This window comes from Echeneis naucrates, chromosome 20 (assembly GCF_900963305.1).
Source record: "Echeneis naucrates chromosome 20, fEcheNa1.1, whole genome shotgun sequence".
NCBI lineage: Eukaryota > Metazoa > Chordata > Actinopteri > Carangiformes > Echeneidae > Echeneis > Echeneis naucrates.
In genome coordinates, this window is record NC_042530.1 from 9,618,378 (window position 1) to 9,639,223 (window position 20,846).

The 20,846-nt window shown below is 40.3% G+C and overlaps 1 protein-coding gene across 3 annotated transcripts in view; it reads left to right on the plus strand.

Annotated features, from left to right (window-relative positions):
* myripb (myosin VIIA and Rab interacting protein b) overlaps nucleotides 1–20,846 on the plus strand; it is a 90,939-nt gene that overhangs the window by 63,395 nt on the left and 6,698 nt on the right. For 2 of the 3 annotated variants that reach the window (XM_029529594.1, XM_029529595.1), the window contains exons 4-12: nucleotides 1,862–1,998; nucleotides 11,404–11,490; nucleotides 12,730–12,827; nucleotides 13,067–13,147; nucleotides 13,648–13,812; nucleotides 15,294–15,462; nucleotides 15,778–16,304; nucleotides 16,889–17,038; nucleotides 17,221–17,991. In XM_029529594.1, the coding sequence (XP_029385454.1) occupies nucleotides 1,862–1,998; nucleotides 11,404–11,490; nucleotides 12,730–12,827; nucleotides 13,067–13,147; nucleotides 13,648–13,812; nucleotides 15,294–15,462; nucleotides 15,778–16,304; nucleotides 16,889–17,038; nucleotides 17,221–17,991 (2,185 nt within the window). Of the gene's footprint in view, nucleotides 1–1,861; nucleotides 1,999–10,800; nucleotides 11,143–11,403; nucleotides 11,491–12,729; nucleotides 12,828–13,066; nucleotides 13,148–13,647; nucleotides 13,813–15,293; nucleotides 15,463–15,777; nucleotides 16,305–16,888; nucleotides 17,039–17,220; nucleotides 17,992–20,846 lie in introns of those variants that run through there. The other variant, XM_029529596.1, reaches the window with a different exon arrangement.

Consider the following 20,846-nt stretch of genomic DNA (forward strand, 5'->3'; position numbering starts at 1 on the left):
ATCCTTACCATTATTTTCTACAGCCTCATCAAATACGATTAAATCCTACTGCTTTAGCAGCATGCATGATCAAAGCCTCAGTTTAATTTGAAAGTCAATTCAGATTCCCCACAAATAACGATAGCACCATACCCTTGCAGTCACCTTTTTCTTCACTATATCTTAGCCTAAAGCTTGCTTCATGTCGTCTGATCTCATTTCAGAGTGCAGAATGAAACCTATTTGTATTTCCTCCATGTGTGATGCCTCCTTGGAGCCACATTGCTTCTCAAGATTCATTTCTGTGCTTCCTCTCTTGGGCCTAGAAGAAAGAATAGATATATATATATATATATATATATATATATATATAAAAAAAAAAAGACTCAGGCCTCTTCACTGGTGCTCAGCATCCACCATTAGAGTGACTAGGACCGTGGCATGAAATAAAGGAGGTGAAGCCCATTGAGCAGCCCAGCAGATAGAGGCGGTGGATAATGAATCCAATGAGAAAAGGGGGTGTAAAGGGAGGGAGAGGAGGGATGTGGCAGCACATGCCGCCTCAGGGACTCTTAGGATCCCTTTATTAGCATGGCTATTTTCACCCTCTTCTTCAATGGCCTGTCTTCTCAGCAGCCGGAGCATCAACATGTACACACTCTGAAATGCCTGGACTTCCCCCCTCCTCTTTTATAATCAGAGAGATGGGGTCAGTGACACATTGGTCATGTAATTACATATGCAGAGGGCACGTCTCCATCCTCAGCTCTCAAGGTTACACGTATACATAAAATTATATGTATAGATCTGATTCCTCTTCAAAGCAGATAATACATTTATTGGTATAGTTGGTAATTAATTAATGATTCATGTGAAGTGCCACAGACTTCTACGATACTGAAAGCTATAATTGGTGATAAAATGTCTAAACACACACATAGTTGAAATCATGAAAACAATATGTGAATAAACATTTTCATTTGTGTTTGTATCCTCATCAGTTTTGAGAAAGGTTTATCAATGGAGAAACTTTTATTAAAAGAAAATAATGAAATTTAAACATATTTGGTGAGCAAACAAAAAATTTTTACATTTATGCCCAACATATGGAAAATTATAATCAATGTAATGTGTGCTTCTGCAATGTCCTCACAGAGTAAATCTCTGTGTTGTGTTTGCTGTATGTACAACGGCGGCATGAAACAGCAAAGTGAGTGACTGCAAGATTAAACAGAAAGTTGGCACAGTTTCATGCAATCCAACACAACACTGGTGCACAGGGAACACTTTCTGAGAGCTTTTCATAACCCTCCCTGTTATGAATTTCTGCTTATGTAATCATCTGGTCCATCCTGAGGTCTGACTGGCTGGCATTCAAGCTCTCACGGGTTCAACACCATGAAAAAGGGAAAAGCCTGGAAAATGATGTGATGTCATTTAGAAAAGACAAGTGTTCGCCACAGACATACACACAACAGCCAGCGTGCTTTCTGCACAACAGACTTGTACCCAAATACTTCTGATAACTTGAAGACACAACTAAATGTCTTTAAATAGCCAAATATTTTTCATATCAAAAAGTAATAATACATCAATTATAGTTGTTAGACTGCCCACGCTTAACATACACTGTTAAAAAAGGTTTCATTAGTTCTTAAAATTGTTAGCAGAGTCTATAATACATGGTTATTAAAACTTTAATCATTATACGAAGCCCAACTGATGCAGAGCTGAATGAAAGCCTTAGCTGGAGCTGTAAATTATGAGCCAGGTTTAATTATAATGAGATTCCAGATTCTTTGCCATCTGTTCTTTCTGACTTAATGTCATTTTTCTTTCTCTATCTCTCCTCTTCGCTTTCTTGTTTGTGTCTTATCTGCAGGATTTTGAGAACCCAGTCCCTTGAATGGTATTATAACAATGTGAAGAGTCGCTTTAAGAGGTTCGGCAGCGCCAAGGTTTTGAAGACTCTGTATAGGAAGCACATTATTGAGAGAGGAGCGCTCTCTGATCTTCCAGGTAACTTTATCCATGTGCCTTTTCTTTTAATCAGACACACACATGGCCCCACTGTGGTTGCTTGTCTTAAGCTGTTTTCATTATTCTCCTCCAGATGATTTTTGACTGTAGAGCTGCCTCCAGTCTCCACGAAATGTTGTGTCATGTTGTGATTAAAGCAATTTGGCTGATATGGCCAGAGAAGTATTATTATAAGGTTAAAAATAGCTTTTTAGGAAATGCAAGGTTTTGGCTGAACATAACCACAGAATGATCACAGGCGAGCTCACCTGATTGCTCATTTGTTTGCTTTGTTAAACGACCGGCCACACTGTGTGTTTCTCTAGCTCCTTCACTGAATCACTGGCTTGAAAAAAGAGAGATTTTTCCACTGATAAATACACACAGACACACATCTGAAGGTTTAAGTACATGGTGGATGATTGAACACACTATTTGTATTTTCCTGATTTTTCTCTTTACGTATTTGGTCAGTGTGTATTTGATTCGAGGTCACCACTTTATTCCATGGCTGCAGTATTATTTTGAAAATATTGTGTGCTGGAAAGCTGTGTGTGTTGCTTCAGTGTGAGTGTGTCAGTGGTGATGTGAGCTGCCCCGTGGATTCATTCTGCCAGTTAATCCCCGTGGTGGCTCAGGCCACTTTGTGTCCTCAGTGAATTGTTCCTGTGCCGGACAACAGCAGTGGTGTGTCCATGCAGCCTCCCCCTCCTCCCCCTTATAACATTGTTTTGACGCGGCTGAAAGAGATCGGTCTGCCAGCGCGGCTGACTACTGAGCATTATTTCAAACCTTGGTGCATGGGATTAACGGAATAAAGAGAGCACAGAGGGGATAAATCAGGTCAGGAACTGGATGAGAACAAGAAGAGGGACGATCACACTGTGACCATAACAGAGTGAAGTTTATTTTGGACAAAGTTAATACCCTAATAATTATGGGGAAAAATTGCCCCCTACTCTGCAGGGAAAGAAATGTATAATCACAATGTAACTAGTTTACAAAGCCAGTAAAATGAATGCCTGTTATTACTTAAACACAAAGACGTTTGGATCTGTACTGTTCTGTACTATCTGCACTGTTGTGAGCAAGTGGACAAGGTGAGTCTCTTTCTAAACAACAACCACAAACACACTCTTCCACTTCCACATGCGCTAGTTCTCTATAGTCCTCCATTATATTTCCACTCTTCTCCTCTCCTACCCTATCCCCTCCTGTTTTACATCATCTGGGGAAGAGGATTATATGACTCGGCTTTTGGTCTCCCAGCCCACATGAGCCCAGCAGATTAGACCATTTCTGCTTCTCAAATACTCACTGACCTGCCATATGATGATGGATATAGCATGCTGTGTGAGCCCTGTATGCTGCTTGTGTGTATCTGGATGTTTAAGCTCCAATCAGATACTGTTTGGTCATTGAGGGAAATCCCAGATTTATTGGCGAACGTTTATGCTACGATATCTTGTCTTCAGATCCCTTACTCGCCCATGTCACTGTATATAAATCAAAAAGGATCATGAAGTATTGAAACAAACCTGAATTTGCAGCTGTCAAAATATGACTGTAAAAGTATTGGAATGAGAATACCTTTAAAAACCCTTCTTGCAACTGATAAAAGGATATGTCAAGAATATTGACAGGTTTATAATAGCAAAAGATTACCATTATGTATATCAAGGCTTCTGTGCTGTCAGTTGAACAGAAAATAATGAGATTTTAGTTCAGCAAGTAAATCACTACAAGACTGTGAATGGAATTAAATTAGATTAAGATGTTGCACATTAACAAACTGATGTTCCACCATCTCTCCTCATCTAATTTCTTACTAGAAAAATAACTATTATGATGTAGCCCAGAAAGTCTCTAAGTGTTAATGGGTGCTGTCTCTCCGTGCTGTCAAACGTTCTCATCGAACATTACCCATCTATATGTGACATACAGTCTGCTGTGCTGTGAAGAAGGTTTTTTTTTTTTTTTTTCATTTTTTTTAATTTAGTACCAACTGGCATGTCCTTGTGACACCTATTTTAGATGAGTGTTGAAATGCCAGCTGACACGACAGTCGGAGACAGATAGGACTGCTTTACATTTATCATGACTCCAGAGAGAATGTGTGACCTTCAAACCAACAGGAAGTGAACACGTAGCGAGCAATTTGTACCTCCATCATGTCCATCATCTCCCGTGGATCTAAGCGAGAGTGTCGCTCTGCAAGATGGACATAAAAGTTTCACATGGATGCAGACACTGGTGACCACAAAATGTAAAAACCAGTGGTTGACATATCAGAAAAGACAAAGTAAGGATTCCATCTGAATTTCCTCATCCAGGAGATTAACAAATGCAAAAGACAGATCCAAATCTGTTGAATTATCAATTCATGCCTCTGAAAGGATGAAATGATACAAACCAATATGTACAGCAGGTAAACAGTTATTTCAAGTGAAACAAGGCAATGGAGCATGTCACTTTTTAAAATTAAAATAGAGTAATTGATAAAATCTAATTTCTTATCTGTTCAAGTTTTTAATTTAGTTAAATTGAGAAAGAAAATCAATATGTAAGGTTATTATCTCAAAAGTCACGGCATGCAAAGGAATAGATTCATACTTGTTAGGCTTTTGTGGTTCTTGCAGAGAGAGGTCTCATTTATCATCAAGCTGAGGTACAGACAAAGCCTACTGTCCGTAGCCTCCAGATAAAGACTAACCAGAGTGACACTGCCTCACTTTTTTTGCTGTTTTGAAACTTTTGACACTTGATGCTGCTAATTCTAAAAAAGCATGTGGAAGTGGGCAGTAGCGGTTACGTCACTTGGAATCGACCTGTCTGTAGGTTTGATATTATTCTCACGGTCGGTAAGAAGCTTCACTCATGTTCATTCAGTGTAGCTTAGCACAAAGTCTCAAGTAGCTCCAAATGATCCATACAGCCAAAGTGTTAAAGAGACATGTGGTCTTATGGAGTGACATCTGCTGGACAGCCTCATGGTGACAGCAGGACTCCAGAAGTCACTACATTTGGCTCAGAAATATGGCTGGCACATAACCTCCTGCAAAAAAGACTGTTATTACACTGTGGGTTTTTATGGGTTTGGCATATTTGTAAATGAGTTAGCTATTGAGATGCTCCTAGGTAAAATTGTTTGGTTTTGGGCCAAGCCAAGGTATCTGTTTCCCTCTGGTCTTTATACTAAACTTAGCTGACCAGCCAGCTTTAATCATATTTACTCTGCAGGGACAAGAGTGGAATCAATCAAAAATTGTCCTTTTAAGTGTCATTTTAAGACCGTGTTTTATTTGAGAATCTGTATTAGTGACCAAGGACAGCAGATATTACTGTCCTCTCTCCTTATCTCTTAGACTTTATTCATATGTTATGCTGTAGCTGAGTATTTCTCAAAGCATGCACCTGAGGTGTATTATGTTTGTTTCACATGATAAATGGGTCTTAGCACAGTGGCCAGTACTGGAAATCAGAACTCTGATTTATTCAATATCGCTCTTTCAACCTTATCTGTTTTTCCAGCATAGCATTGTACAATTTGCTATGAAATGCAAAATGATGAGTCTGCTTTGAAGTATCAAAAGTAAGAATGATGGATTTATTTTAATTTTTTATTTTTGACACTTAAATCTTTTTCATTTCAAATGGGGGATTACTGTTATCCCACTTTTTTTTCCTGCCCTTTGTGTTTGCTGTCACATCCCTCCAAATGTCTTTGGGAGGCTTCCTACTTACACTGAAAGATGACAGTGACTTAGGAAATATTCAAATATTATGACCTTCAAATATTCCTTTCTGTAGTTAAAATTTTGAGAATGAAGAAACAGTACAGCAGAGCAGTATTCTGCTTTAGAAGTTTTTTTGTGGCTTCTTCTGCGGTTTCAGCATGATGATGAAGAGAGTTCATGGCCATGTTTGTCTGTGTGTCTGCATTATTGTGCTCGCCTTTATCTGATATTAATAACACCAGACCAAACTTGCATTCTGGATTCTGGATAAGTGGATACAACAATGCACTTTATAGCCTGACTAGACCAATTTCAGAGGAGCGATTCTTCTCATTTCTTCAATTACTGCAGCTTTTTGTTATTAAGAAATAACACAAAATTACTTATTCAGTTCCGTGTGCTTTAGCAGACCTGCAGTAAATTAGGGGGTATGTTTCAAATTTCTATAAATAATCAAGTGGCACATCAGGTTCTATGTCCATTTGCTGTGTTGACGTCAACTAGTTTTGGCTGAAAATGGATGTTAATAGTTGTTGTTCAATTCGATAATGACAAAAGTAAACACAAAAGATAAAGTATACACTGCAGAAGCTGTTGCAGCACAACTGTGATCTTTGTAATTCAAGGTGTTCTTTGAAATCTTACCTTTCTTTGCCACAAATTAAAATTTTTGTCACTACACTAAACAGGCTGATTTAAAATTTTACCATTTCAGTTGGGACAGCCAAGGTCTGATAAATAATCCCCGATGCATTCATATTTTTCTAGAGCTGTACAAATATTTAGAATCTAGGAAATGTACCTATGCCAAGCAGACTGAGTATTGCTCTCTGAGCTGGTGTGATCCTTTGGTCCACCATGTGGTTGCATAGCCATGAACTGTCTCAGCCCTCAACAGTAAAGGAAAGTACAGAAGGGTCGATGTAACTAATAAAGACAGCCAGTGCCAGGGCAATGCAAAAAGTCACCATGGCTCTGTAAGAAAATACAGAGACCTGATGCACTGAAGGGTTTCTCGTAGGACGATGAAAAGCAAATCTAGTGTGCTGTGCCTCAAGTGTTTCAGACACATATTGGGGTGTTTCATTTCTGTTGTGTGTTGTTTCAGCTGAAGGCTTGGTGACTCAGAGTACAGAGCTCCGTCCGGAGGGATGGGAGGGCAGAATGTTAAACAGAGGCTCCGAGCCACTGTTTTCAAAAAGCAACAACCACGGGGCTCAGACATCTCTGGTGTCAAGAATGCATCTGACCCTTTTATGTGGTAATGACACTGATGCAAACAAACATAGCGTGTACAATAATTTACGGACATATGAGTGGAAAACTTTCTTTTGGTTGTCAAGGGAGATTTTGGGGTTGCACAGACAATCCCTTAGAATTTGGACAATCATTATACAATAAATAATACAAAATTTGCTCTAGATTGATTTATTTACACTGTAACTTACATGTTATACCTATTTCTTCTATGCGGTGGATCGTATGGCTTTGCCGTTTTCATCCATCAGTGACTGCATGGTAAACATTTTTCTTGCTCCAACTTGTTTTCAGCAGCATTTGTTCTGGGCCAGGTTCATGCATTAGATGGATAAGCCCAAGCAAAAAGCTCCTCTTGAGTGAGACGTGGTGGCCAGCAGGTGAAATTAGTTTCACTACATAAATGAAATACTACTATAGGTAGTTATCGTAGACATTTTTTCTCTTTCATTCAATTTCCGCTTCCATTGCTTGAACTTGAAAGAGACACAAAGCTATTATAAAGCTAGCAATTATAAAGAGTTGAATTTTTAAGAAAGCTTCACTTGATTTGTCTTGTAGTTCACTTTTGATGTATGTAAATATGTAATATGGCATAATCTCTACTAAAACCTTTATCCCTTTAATCAAAGAGACAAATTAATCAAGTGGAAGATTTTTTACTTACCACTATTTCCAAGCCTGTTATGATGTAAACAGACGTGCTGTCGGTTTAGCTGTTGTTCTGAGGACATTGTTTATCAGACTCTGTGTTCTGCCAGATGCTTCATTGTAATTGAAAGGAAATCGTCTGGACTCTCCATCCTCCTTCTCCTCCTACTGCTTCTGGCAGTGGAGCATTACTGACTCATTTATTTAGACACACTCACTCTCTATATTCTCTTTCAATGACATTTTAGTTATTTTGCTCTACATAATTCCCCACATTGCAGAGTTTCAAGTTTTTTGGAACACAACAACAAAAGATTTTTTTTGTACAGTTTGTTTTACATTAGTTCTTTCTTTCAAAACATGCTGTTCAGTTATGCATAAACTCTAAAAGAAAGAAATAACATCAGATTCAGAAGAATCAGAAGTAGTTTTTATTGCCAGGTATGTGTACACATACTATAATTTGACTGCACTTTCTTTTAATGTGATTCTCCCGCTCTCCTCCACAGACTACACGCATATGCACACTCACTAAGAAACACTTAGAGACACAGGCTGCCAATGTCATATCTGCAGTTTCTATGGTGATATCGAGTGCGACCATCCTTCATTCCCCCGAGTGGCTGAATGGCAAGTGGTGTGGAAAAAAGGGGAAACGATGGTCATGGCCACAAAATATGAAAGTTGCATGTGAGGACGAGTGTACTGGAATTACATATCCGCATGCCCCCCCCCCCCAAACACAAACACACACACATGCTTTCCATCCCCTCTGTAATGATGAGGCAGTCTCATTCAGGCCAGCTAATGACAGATGCATCAGTGTGTTGTGTCTCACTGGTTATTGTCTTGTAGCTGCTTTGTATTTATTAAGGAAACATTGCATTCAACCAGTGATAGAACTATTGTGGCTCCTTATTTAAAACTGCTATAATCAATAGGTAATCAATACTTAAAGATGCAAATAAATCTCTAGAGACTCACTTATAATCAAAAATCCTCAAAGAATTACTAACTTGTCTCTAGTTTCATTCAGCTCGGCAGAACATTTAACGTGTTACAACACACTGGTTTGAATTCGCCAGCAAATTTGAAGTCTTACCTCTCAAATAAGCCTTGTTTTGAGATGCACCAGCCAGCTGCTCTTGACTGTTACAGCAGTGACTGTAACTGGGGAAAATGATGGAAAGTTTAGCAGTTGAAAAGCCAAGTCTTATACCTATGATTTTTATGGCAGACAGCGAATCAGAGCTATGAGAAAGGAGGACAGTACAGGAGCTGTGTTAAATAAGTGTCTTCTCAATATTTAAATTGTGTTGTTTGCTCACATTTGCCATATTAACCTTATAAAATAATTGGCAATGTAAACACTTTTAAGTTCAGTGCTCCCAGTGCATCATAAACTGAGTATGTTTTTACTTCTAGATGTGGAAAAAGCAAAAGAAATGTGTTCAACCACTGCATTTGACAAAGTAATGATAGCATAAGGTGATATTCAGACTGCGCTGCACAGATAAATGTCCTAATTTGTTGAGGATGAGCGCACACATGCTGCCAACTGTGTCCATATAACTGACAGGTGACAGTAATGGCCGCCCTTTCACAGATGGCCATGTTAAACTGACAGACTGTTGTGACAGAGGATGACATTGGTATATAAACAGTACTGAGCTGTTGTTGGCATGGTATAAATTGTCATGATGTCCAGTCCTCAGAGGTTTTGTAGCCTGCGACAGTGTCAGTGTCAGTGTGTCACCTTAACTGTGCGTGTGTGAGAGCCTCTGCCGAACCTGCTCTCCCGCCTGTCTGCTTGCAATTGTTGCAAGGCAGCGCACTTTCTCCGACAGCGGTCCTTTTGTGTATACGTTGTCCTGGGCTGCTGCAGGTTATTTCCCCCTCTATTGTTCCCTGCAAAACTGCCAGAAACTATAATTTAACTCTAACCAAGCGAGAACAGTACAGCTCTGTTGAATGCTGCAGAATGAAACAACTCTGAGACTATGCTTGGAGTGTTTAATGGTTTGTAATGCTGAGCTGTGACTGGGAAGGCTTTTAAACGAAGACACATAACACACACACATTAAATTCAGTGTTTGCTCCTCGAAGTGGATGCTTACCTCACACACCTTCAGGCCACGTGAGGTGCTGCTACTGTAAAGGCAGCTCCTGCCTGTAGGATATGTATAGAAAGTCTTGTTTTTTCTGGTTGACCTACAACATGTCACTGTATGTCAAAACAGATGTTGGAGTTTGTGATTGTTGGCGTACGGGCTCTGCACCGAGACATCAGAGAGCCGTGACAAACAGCAGCTCACCAGGCAGTAAACCTGAAAGTATAACAGTGTCTGACAGTACTGACTGGATTCCTGTTGCTGACATGATGTTTTTATGTAGTTGTTAGTTTGAGTGAATTGCTGTTATTTGCTAAATATATGTATTTACACTTGAGGCAAATACCAAGTCGGCGCCAGCCAACTCTGTGTTCCAGTTTTACCTACGGCAGTGATCAGTGAGTGGCTGCAGTTATTTGAAACCTGACTCACACAGAATCCACCAGGAGCTTTCTAACGTCTGAGCTCATTTAACCAGCGACTGCAGCCTGTCCAGCAGGAGCAGCAACAGGACCCTGTTGAGTAGATTAGTGGCAGAGGCAAGGAGACGGGCCAAGGATGGTAGTCATACAGTTTGTTGCTTTGTGTTTTGTCAGCAGCGGGGGCCGAAGCCCTGGAACGGGGCCTGGGTTTGGGTTTGGTTTTGGCACTGGTTGAAGGATGGAAATGAGCTAAACTGAGGAATAGAGGTGGAACTTCAGTCAATGTGCTTTGGTGTCTAGATCTGTGCTTGAGAGCGAGTACAGGCTGTGACCAAGGGATGATGGCAGTGTATACCTGGACCACGGTCACCCAGAGGATGTTTCAGTGGCTTCATAGTCTACATTTGTGGTCTGGAAAAAGCCCTCTCCTGTTCCGTATGGTGGTTTGTCTTCTTCATAAACTGCACATCTCTTCATTTTTAAAGCTGGACTGATGAAGAGGACACAGTATTTGGAGTAGCACAGGAGGGAGAACTAACAGGAGTTAATGGGCCACTAAGGGACTCTGTGGTTTGGAGGGTGGGGAGTTGTAACCAACTACAACTTCTCTGGGCTTTGCTCGTTTACTCTCTCCACCCCCTTCTCTTATAACAGATGTCTAAAAATTGTTATCACAAAATTTCCATTTTGGTTCTCGTTTTGGTGTTCGAAACAGATACTTACACAGATATAGCACTAAGTCACAAGAGATTTGGCCTGAAGGAGCTGTAGATGAATAATACAAAAATACACAACATGGTGCAAATTCTCAGAGATTCTGGAGAAGTCACTTGTTTTAAGTGACAGCATGGGATTTTTTTGAAAGGCAAAGGGAATTATCAGATGATGAGGAGATAAGGGATTTTCTTTCAACTATCACTTAGTTTTTTTCCTCCATATTTTGTTTATACACAATAGAGAAAATCAGTAAGTACAAAAAACAAAATAATACTTTGGACAGGATGACAAAATGAAATTGGGAATACTGTTGATGAAGAGTTAAAAAAAAAAGGGGGGGGTTTAGTACCATTGTGGTGGTGTAACCTACTTTTAATGTGGTAACAGTGCAAATAAATGTATGAAGCTACATCATTATATGATATGACACAAGCAGAATATTTACTTTTCAATGACAGGCAGCGGCGTGAAGGGTGTTGACTGACAGCTTCATTTCTTTTCATTTTTCAGAAAGCAGTGTTCATGAGGGAAGCACTGGCAACGACAATGATGGCAGCATCTGTGGCAGCGACTCGGCCTTCTACAAGCAGAGTGAAGGTTAGAGACTCAGTGATGACGGGCAGTTCAGACGACTCATTTTAACTTCAAAATGTCAATAATAATAATTGCAGTATAATCTAGATAATCTTTTTCACACTGGTTTAATCAGGCCATTACAACACTGACATTAATTGAAAATTTTTAACATTAAGCTTCAAACACACACACCAATTCACACACCTGGACAAAAACAAATCCACTGTACACATAAACCCACTGACAGGTCTTCTCACCTAAACACACACCAAATTATTGCCATCTACACACCACTGACAACAATTTCAGAAACACATGCTTGTGTCTAATTTCATTTATTTTGCGATCATTAACTCTGGGTTGTTTATGCAATGATCAAGATCTGCCATTTAGTTAATGCCAGCTGTTGAAATGCCCACAAACAAATACACTGTGCCTGGTGTGTAAGAGGGCACGGACAAAAAACATTTTCTTTCGGCCAACGGTTGAAAGCGAAGACAGAATCAGCAATTTGATCTAAGTGTGAGTCAGAGTAAGTGCTGTAATGCGCAGATGCTAAGCTGGGTGCATCAAAAGTGAAATCATGCAGGTCTGCACAGCCAGCTCTATACTGTAGCCATTCATATCTTGTAGCCTTTGACACAGGCTACATGTTGTCATTAGCTCTCACTTCTTTACTTTATAAGTCTGGAACAAGTCACTTGAGCCAGATAAAGTAAACCCAGCTCCAGATATCGATCATCATATTTTTTGTTAGGTGGCGTTTTAGAGTGTGATGTTCTTGGTATCAATAATTGCTTCGTCCTGTTGCCTCAAGTACCTTGATTGCTTCCAAGAGTTATTTTTCCACAGCTGTTGCAATTTCTGAGCATGGTGGTGAGTGGGCTTAAATTAGCAGGCTAAATCTAATCACTCATAATTCATCCTGAGGGATATTCGCACCCAGTTTCATGGCAATAAATAGATGGAAAGTCCATGAGCCGTTTTACTTAAAAATACAAATTCAAATTCATGCAGGCGGTAGAGGAACAGTCAGAGATCATTTGGAATCAGTAAAGTCATCAGGATCCATCCTCAGGGAGCCATGAATATCTAATATCTACCAGTCATCAACAGGGCTTTGCAGGAATCCTTCTTTCTGCTCTCTGGTATTATTTGGGTAAAACGTAAGGGTAGGTGTGTGTGATGTGGAATGAAAGGGAGCCTGCGTGTGTGTACATGTTTCACAGATGTTTATGTTTGCTGTATGTGTGATATCAGGACACAGTATGGCAGAGACTCTCACAGTCGCCCTGCGTGTTGCTGAGGAGGCTATAGAAGAGGCCATTGCTAAGGCAGAGGAGTTTAGCGACAGCTTGGTAAGAATCCGTCTATTCTTCTGCTCTCCCTCCATTTCATCCTGCTTTCTAACCCCACTGTCTCTGCCGTAGCCTCTTACCTCTCCTCTCGGCTCTATCTCTCAGTGTCAGTATCAGCAGGATGCAGTCACGCTTTTTGGCTAAGACGTCGACACAGACCTTCCCCTGGTAATTCACAGCTGCTTTGAACTGAATGTATTTGTGTTTCTGTGTGTGTGTGGGTGCACGTTTGTGTTTAGGAGAAGCAGAATGAGGCTCGATATCTGCGGGACCACAAAGAAGAGCTCATAGAGGAACTTGCAACAACTATTGTACAAAAAGTAGGTTGAATAAAAGATGGTCCTATTTTTGCACTTTTATGCAAAAGCACTGTGTGTATTTAACCTCATTCAAAAGTAAATGCACTTTGAAAGGGGATGCCAGGTACTCTGACTGACGGATCAGTAGACCACTTTTCCCTTTTTGAATAGTGATAGAGAAACACAGAAAGTCCTTTGTAATTTGAGATTACAGTATTATTTGAGAGAAGCCCTTTGAATTGTCTTTGAATTTTTAATGCATGCAGATTCCAACAGATATCATGTACAAAAAACTGCTTTCATTTTAATCATATCTCCTCATCTGTATGCACATAATAAGTGGAGACAAAGTTTGCATTTGTTTGATTGCTCTGGCTAACTTTTTCTCTTTTTTAGGTTATTGCGACATCGTATCTCCAAAAATCAATTGTTAATTATTTAAATAAAGCTGACTCTTTGTTCTCATAACTCTCTCACTTCATCTTCTTCCACCTTTTTCTGCGCCTTCCGTTTTTTTCCAGATCATCCAGAGGAGGAAGCGTTCAGAGATGCAGACTGAGTATGACTTTGTCTGGCCTCAGCCTCAGCCCCTGATTCAGCCCACTGAACTGCCCTCTCCATCTCAGCCTCACGCTTCTTCTTCACAAGGACCACAAGATCCCCCCAAAACACCCAACTCCCTCTGGGTAAAGTGACCTTTTCACTCCCAACTCCTCAGAGTCTGAGATACATATGATGCAGCCATTTAGTGTGTAAACACTGCTGATTTGCTCTTTGATTATGCGGAAGACCTTTACAGAAGGGTGTTTTTATTCCTCCCTTCATTTCATGGCACATATAGTATAATGTTCCCTTCCTGTGCTTTGGTTGGACCGGTCTTTGTCTCAGTGTGACAGCGCCAGGTTTGAAAACACAGGAATGTTGTGGCTGAAAGAAAATGACTTGCCAGATTGGGAATGTTGTTCCATTTCACATTGTTTTTTTGATTGTATTTTGGAAGTTGTTGTAATGAACTCATGGGTTTGTGAGTCTGTCTCATTTGTAATTTATCCTTTGTGCTAAGATGTAATATCTCTTGGATTTAACTGAGTAGAGTTTTAACCAGGACAGATTTGAAGGATAGTTTGTCCTTCGTAGAGCTCTTTAAGAAAAATAATCTCTGAGGCAGTAAATTCTACCCAAATGTGTATGGTTAATGATCATTTTACAGTTGTTTGTTTGTATATTTCTGTTGTTTCAGTGTTTTGTTTTGTTTTTTTTTTCACTTTTTGTATGTATACATCAATTCATATCTTTCTTAAATCTGTCAACTTTTACAGCAATACGTACAACAAACTCAGAGTAGTTCACAAAGGAGGACACGCACACAACTCAGCAGCATATCCTGAAAGTAGTTCACACTACTAGTCAGCAGGGACTCATGGAGATTTGACATCATCCTGCGTTAGAGAGGTTAGAGAGGCATCAAAGCAGCACTCCACAGGTCTCTCCATTCTGCTTCCTGTTGTCTCACTCAGCGAAGATCAAAGTCCTGTGAAATTTGATGGGATCGTCTTCAACTGCTCAGCCTGCCAGGGGACATGCTCTGTTTATCAGCGCTCTGCAAACACACTCTCACTCAATAAAAGCAGTCATATATATACACTCATTGTTTACCAGTCAAATTCCAGTGTTGTCTGCCTGCATTGCCTAAATATTGCCCATTAAATGCTTGCTCCCCATCTCTCACACACACACACACACACACACACACACACACACACATACATGCACGCATGCACACACAGTCACATATGCATGCATTTGTCTAGGTGCCTGCCTGGCTTGTTTTTTAGTTGTTTTCTAGCTCCACCTGCTGATGGAAATTATGACTCACAAGACACAATGGTAGTGTCTCTTAATGAATGTGTATTTCTTCACTCTACGTTCTACTCTTATACTTCAGATAAGTTTCTGAAAAATTAATAAATTATGCTAATATTTTGTTCCTGGCCACTGATCCCCTGTAGTATTTATTTGTCTGGAGAGTCTTTGACTGAAATTTTTTTTACATTTCCAAGGCATTTCCAACATTCAAGGCTTCTTAATTTAAGTATCTTTCAATTTTAGTTTTCTCTCTGACATTTTGACCAGATCTGTGTGCTGCTATCTGTGTGTTTGTGTACAGCGGTCTCAGTCAGCGTTCTCCCTCACCAGTGACGACTCCCCAGAGAAAGGTCCAGACGAGGAGGGCGCCGGAGCAGGCGGTGGTTTGCAGGAGTACGCTTCTCTGAAGAGGGACGCCAAGGCCACATCTCTGCCCAGCTGGAAGAGTGTTGATCGCCTGGACAACTCCAGTAAATATATAGACTGAGAAGCTTTTATTTGATTTCTCCTGATGCCAAAAAGTTGTTGCTGCAACTCGTGAAATCCTTCTTTCAAGGATGCAACATTTTTTGGAGACATTTTCAAAATTTCTTGCTAATACAGCTTGCACTTCCAAAAGCTGTATTAGCTGTAAAAAAAGCTCAAAGCTGTATTTTGAACCTTTCTTCTTTAAGCCTGTCACTTGAATGGGTCAAGCTCTTGCATCCTCAAATGTTGTTATATGAAGTACAGGTGGGTTAAAAACTGTAAAACTTTTTTTTTTTTGTCTACTCATGTGCATCCAGGTGCATCTTCAGTGCTCCAGAGTCCAGACGGGAACTGGATCGCACTTCACAGCTCTCAGCTGTCCCGGCCCAGCCTGCTGACCAAAAGGAAGAGCCTGGTGTTTAGCGTGCTTGAAAAGGAGTCAGGCGTCGTTTCAGCTTACGACGAAATGGGATCTGACTCCGATGAGGACAATGAAGGCGGCTGGGGTGCAGCATTGAGGCAATTCCGCCGTAAATTGTCTGATGAGACTTACTACACGGACTCACAGCACGACCCAGAGTGGACGTACACCCAGCACCTGCCTGTCACCTCTCCATCCTCCGGCCAGTACACCAACACAGAGACGCTTAACTCAGACTCAGAGGCTTCTTCTGTGTTATCTGCATGCCCTCGAAAAACACCTCAGAACTTGTTGAGGAAGAAAGGACCCCCGAGTACACACCTGCACACTCAGCACCAGCCCTTATACCACCAACACCTTCCCCAGAACTTGGCTCCCTATCCCCTGCATTCAGAGGCCCTGGATGTGAACTTCAATCCAAAGGTCATTTGTCTAAATATATAACTATGGTTAATTACAAAGTTTGGTGTAAGCTTATTCTGTTCTAGGCTTGTTGTCAGAGAAGGTCAACTGCAGAAAATTTGACTTGTGTGTCATTATCTCACAGGTTGGTCCAAAAAACAGTAGATCTACATACATGTATTAAAAGTATGTGAAAGGTCGACCCTACTATAAATAATTCCAAATGTAATGAAATATATAAATTCATAGGTTATTTTATGCACATCCTTTGCTAAAGAAAAATACCAATGCCACTACTCAAAATGGTAAATATGAAGAACCATTAGTGTTAATTTACTCAAAATATTAATCCTGCAGCAAAATGGCCTGTCTAAGTGCAGAATTATCATATATAACAGCCTTAATCTACCAATGGATCATTGTGTAAGCAGGTTTTTCGAAGAAACCCAAATTACACTCTTAAGCATTAGCTGCTGTTGTGGCTGTCAGACAGATGGAGTGGAGTCAACATGTGTCCCCATGAAATATGGAGCAATAGTGCAATAGGTACTGTAGCAACCACACTTGTTAAAATGTATTCAGACCACTTCAATTACTATTCCTAGGTGATGGGAGACAGCAGCGAGGCAGAGGAGAGGCAGAGCGACCCTGTCAGGAAATCACGGCGACGCAGAAAAAGTAAGAGAGAGCCCTCAACAGAGCAAAGCAGGCCTGGAGGCCAGAGCCACGCACAGTCCATCTACCCCATAGTGCAGGTACACCATCACAAATATTTTATTAGTGAGTGAACATATGCCTAAGAAAAACAATCTTGCATTGCTGGTTGTAAAATATACTTTTATCAGTGGGAGGCAGCAAATAGTTCTTGGAAAATTGTTTTATATATTTCATGGCTGATATGCTGTGAAGTTCTGGTTTCATTGTCTTTCCACTGAAGGAGAACAGTGGTTTTCTGCTCAATGCCCTGCTGAAGAGGGATTTAAGTGAAGAACAGCCAGTGCCAGACACCGTGCCAGTGGCCTCAGCTGCGATGGATGCCTTCAAATTAGATGTCATGACACCAGACCCAGAAGACTTGGATACAGTTGCCCCGAATTCAGCGTCCTTGAGCCCCCCTCAGTCTCACTTTCTAGCTCCAGAGTCCCAGCAATTGGCCAGCAGCTCAGGGCCTGAAGACCCTCTGGAAGAGGAACTGCGATCCAGACTCAACCAGCTGGTGAACCGTGCCAACAGCAAAGACAGCAGCTCATCCGAGGAAGAGTGCACAAAGTGGCCTGTGACCAAACAGACAGATAATGAAAGTGACAGACAGAGAGAAAAGACGAGGCCAAAAGATACCGAAAGGGAAAGGCAGAGGGCAAGTGACAGAGTGAGAGAGAAAGCAAGTGAAACAGTGGATCAAGCAAACAGACAAGAGATGAAAAGAAATGAGAGACTAATAAAGAGTCCCTCAGTGAGAGAGGAAGGGAAAATGAGGGAGATTACGATAGAAAAAGGAGTGGAGGCTTTGGAAGAGACCGTGGATGATCAGGAACAAACAAGAGGAGGAATTAAAAGAGAGCCCGACAGGCAAAGTAGGAGGCAACATAAAAGAGAAATGGAGAAGGAAGCCAGACAGAAGGGAGCAGGAGGAAGGAGATGTGCCTCCAGCTCCAGTTCGCCTGCTGTTACACCTTCTTCCCAGGAGGGGGTGCTGTCAGATAACCAGGTAAGGAGGTCCAGAGAAAGTCCCAGAGTTCATTTGTACCCATTGCTTACACTCTGCCTTTGTCTCCGCTTTGATAGAGCTGCGTCATCTGTCTCTCTGTTTGCCTTCTGATTATGCTCTGCTTCTTTTTGTCCTGTTTACTTATCTTCATCTTATCACTTTGTGTTTGGGTTATAATCGCTGCTGTCCTCTGTCCCTCATCCTGTATTTTCCCTGTTTGTACTTGTTTGTCATTGTATGGCTGTGTGTTTCTGTGTGTGTGTGTGTTTGTGTTTGTCAGGAGGGACAGAGTGACTTGGAGCAACAGCAGAGGCTTCAGTTGCTCTCTTCTCTCTTAGAGCAGGTGAGATTTAAGCTAGAGAGCCAGGGAATCATGTGCAAGATCTCATAAATGCTTAATGAAACCCCACCCATCCTCAGTACACACACACATGCATGCATAGGTCTGTTCCCTCTAAATGCATTGAATTTACCTCTCATTTGTAGACACGCTGACTGTATAATGGTTGTGTGCACATGTTAAGAATGCTCCAACTGGGTTGAATATGTTATATGTATGTATCTTTTATGAAAATAACTTAATTCGTTTTGGAGTTGTTGCTGTCAGCTGTTTAAAATAAATGGAAAGACCTGTTTTCTAGAATCGCAGCTTTGTGTGCTTCATACAGGAAGTTATCTAACATAGAGGAGAAAGGAGAAATTTAAAGTTTCCACTCACGAAAACCTCAAAGTGTCAGGATGCAACCGAACTAGAGGCCGTCGGTGTGTCTCTTTTTGACTGGAAAAAGTGGAAAATCTTAGTGGCTGGTTGTATTGGTTGAATTAAATGATTAAATATCACATACTCCCTTAAATGCATTGAGCATCAGCATATCAGATAGAAGAAGTAAATTATTTTCACAAAACAAAAACGTTTCACAGAAACAAATTCCAAGAGGTCCATGTGCCGAACAGGAGATGGTGCTCCATCAGTATTTTACCAGAAATGTATAATGTGATTGACTCAGTTAATCACATGAATTACATCGTAGGTCAATATAAACTAAATCTAAGCAGGTTGGGAAAGTTGGGGCGGTGCAGACTTGGTGACTGGAGAACAGGTGCAGGCAGACACAGCTCTCAGATGGCCAGCTGGGCACCTCCTGTTTTAAGTTTTTATTTTCCTCCCTGTGTCGGTGTTGGTTTCCTCTGAATGCTTTAAAAGAACTGAACCGTCTAAATTACCCACTTTCGCTCACCTTAAACAGTCAATAAAAACACGGCAGAATACATGTTTCTTTCTGTGTAAATGTATTTTGTACCATTTTTTTTAAGTGTTAAGCAGTCCTCAACACATTGAATGATCAATTTTGACAGCAGGACTGTTGAAGACAAAACATTGAAATGATGTTTCATCAATAGCTGAGTCTAAAACTGCTCACACTCTATTTATCAGTTGAATTTAAAGTCACAAGTATGTTACATTTCTGCTGTATTTAGTGATGTCCTATTCCTCGTACAAATGTAGAGTCCTTTGTATGCAGACCACTGTCTTTCAAACAATCCTCAAAAAGTGCCACATTCTGTTTTATAGATGCAAAAATTATTGCTGCAGGACAAAGAAAGGGATTTCAGATGCAGCCGGCATTTTTCTCTCTCAGTCTGTTCACAAGGGTACAATACATCTTTGATTAATGTATGAATTTGTGTCTGAAAGCAAAGCAATCAGGTTGTAAATATAAAAAAGAAAATGAATCCCAGGACAGAGCATCACATTTCTTCATGTGGAACCATGCTTGATTTTTTTTTTTTTTTTTTTCTCCATGCTGTGTAAATTCGTACATTTCAACATCAGCATCAGTGAGCCATGTATGTGTCAGACTGTTTGATCTGCGCAGTGACTGGTTCTTTGGAGTGGGCGGGAACAGCAGTCTGAGTCAACATCTCTGATATTCCATCTTAGCTGCTCAGTCTTTTTAAGATTATTGAATGATGATTAAACAAAAGATCAGAGGTTTGGTCCTTGGCCTCTCTCTGTAGCTCGGTGCTCTTCTGCTACTTACTAACGCTGCCTGTCGCTTCAGTCACCAGCTGAAACAGACCCTTTCTGTCTGTCTCAGAGGGATCAATACACCTCCGACCCCACTGATTAAAGCTACAGCCAGTGTTTCATTTATTATTTAATCATATCTGTCTCTGTTTGCTTCCCATTTCATTTTCTTGCTGTGTTTTCATCTCTTCAGAAAAAAACCTCCAGCTTTCTTTGCCAGACATGTTCAACACTGAATTATTTGTCACACACAGTTTCAACTCAGGAACTAGTTTGAAATTGGATGAACCAATTTCTGCAGTTTAAACTGGATAGCAATAGACAAAATAATTGAGATGGTTTTTTGAAGACATTTTCCAAAAAAAAGAATAAATATATAAATAAATTTAAGTGTACCTGTAAAAATTAAACAACTTTTTGGAAGTTTATAGCTTTATTTTTAACACATTAAAATATTTTTTATTACTTTTTTATTAAATGTTTAAAGACTAAAAAGCAAAAACTCAATCATTTCTTCATTTCAGCCTTCTTTGCTTCCTTCTCTCCTCCTTCTTCTTCCCTACTACCTTTTTTACCTCTAATTTGTCTTCCAGATCAGACGTGCAGATTCGCATGTTGACAAAACAATTTATTAGACAGGAGAGACAGTGAAAACATGTGTCACCTGCACAATGTTCTTTTCACAACTTTACACATGGCGTTGAGATGCTTTTTTTGTTGTTGTTTCCTTTTATTCATTTTATTTTGAAATGTTTTGTGCCTCTCCTAAATATTTTAAAATGCACTATTGTATTTTGTTACATTCCTTCCTAGTTACTATTTTGTG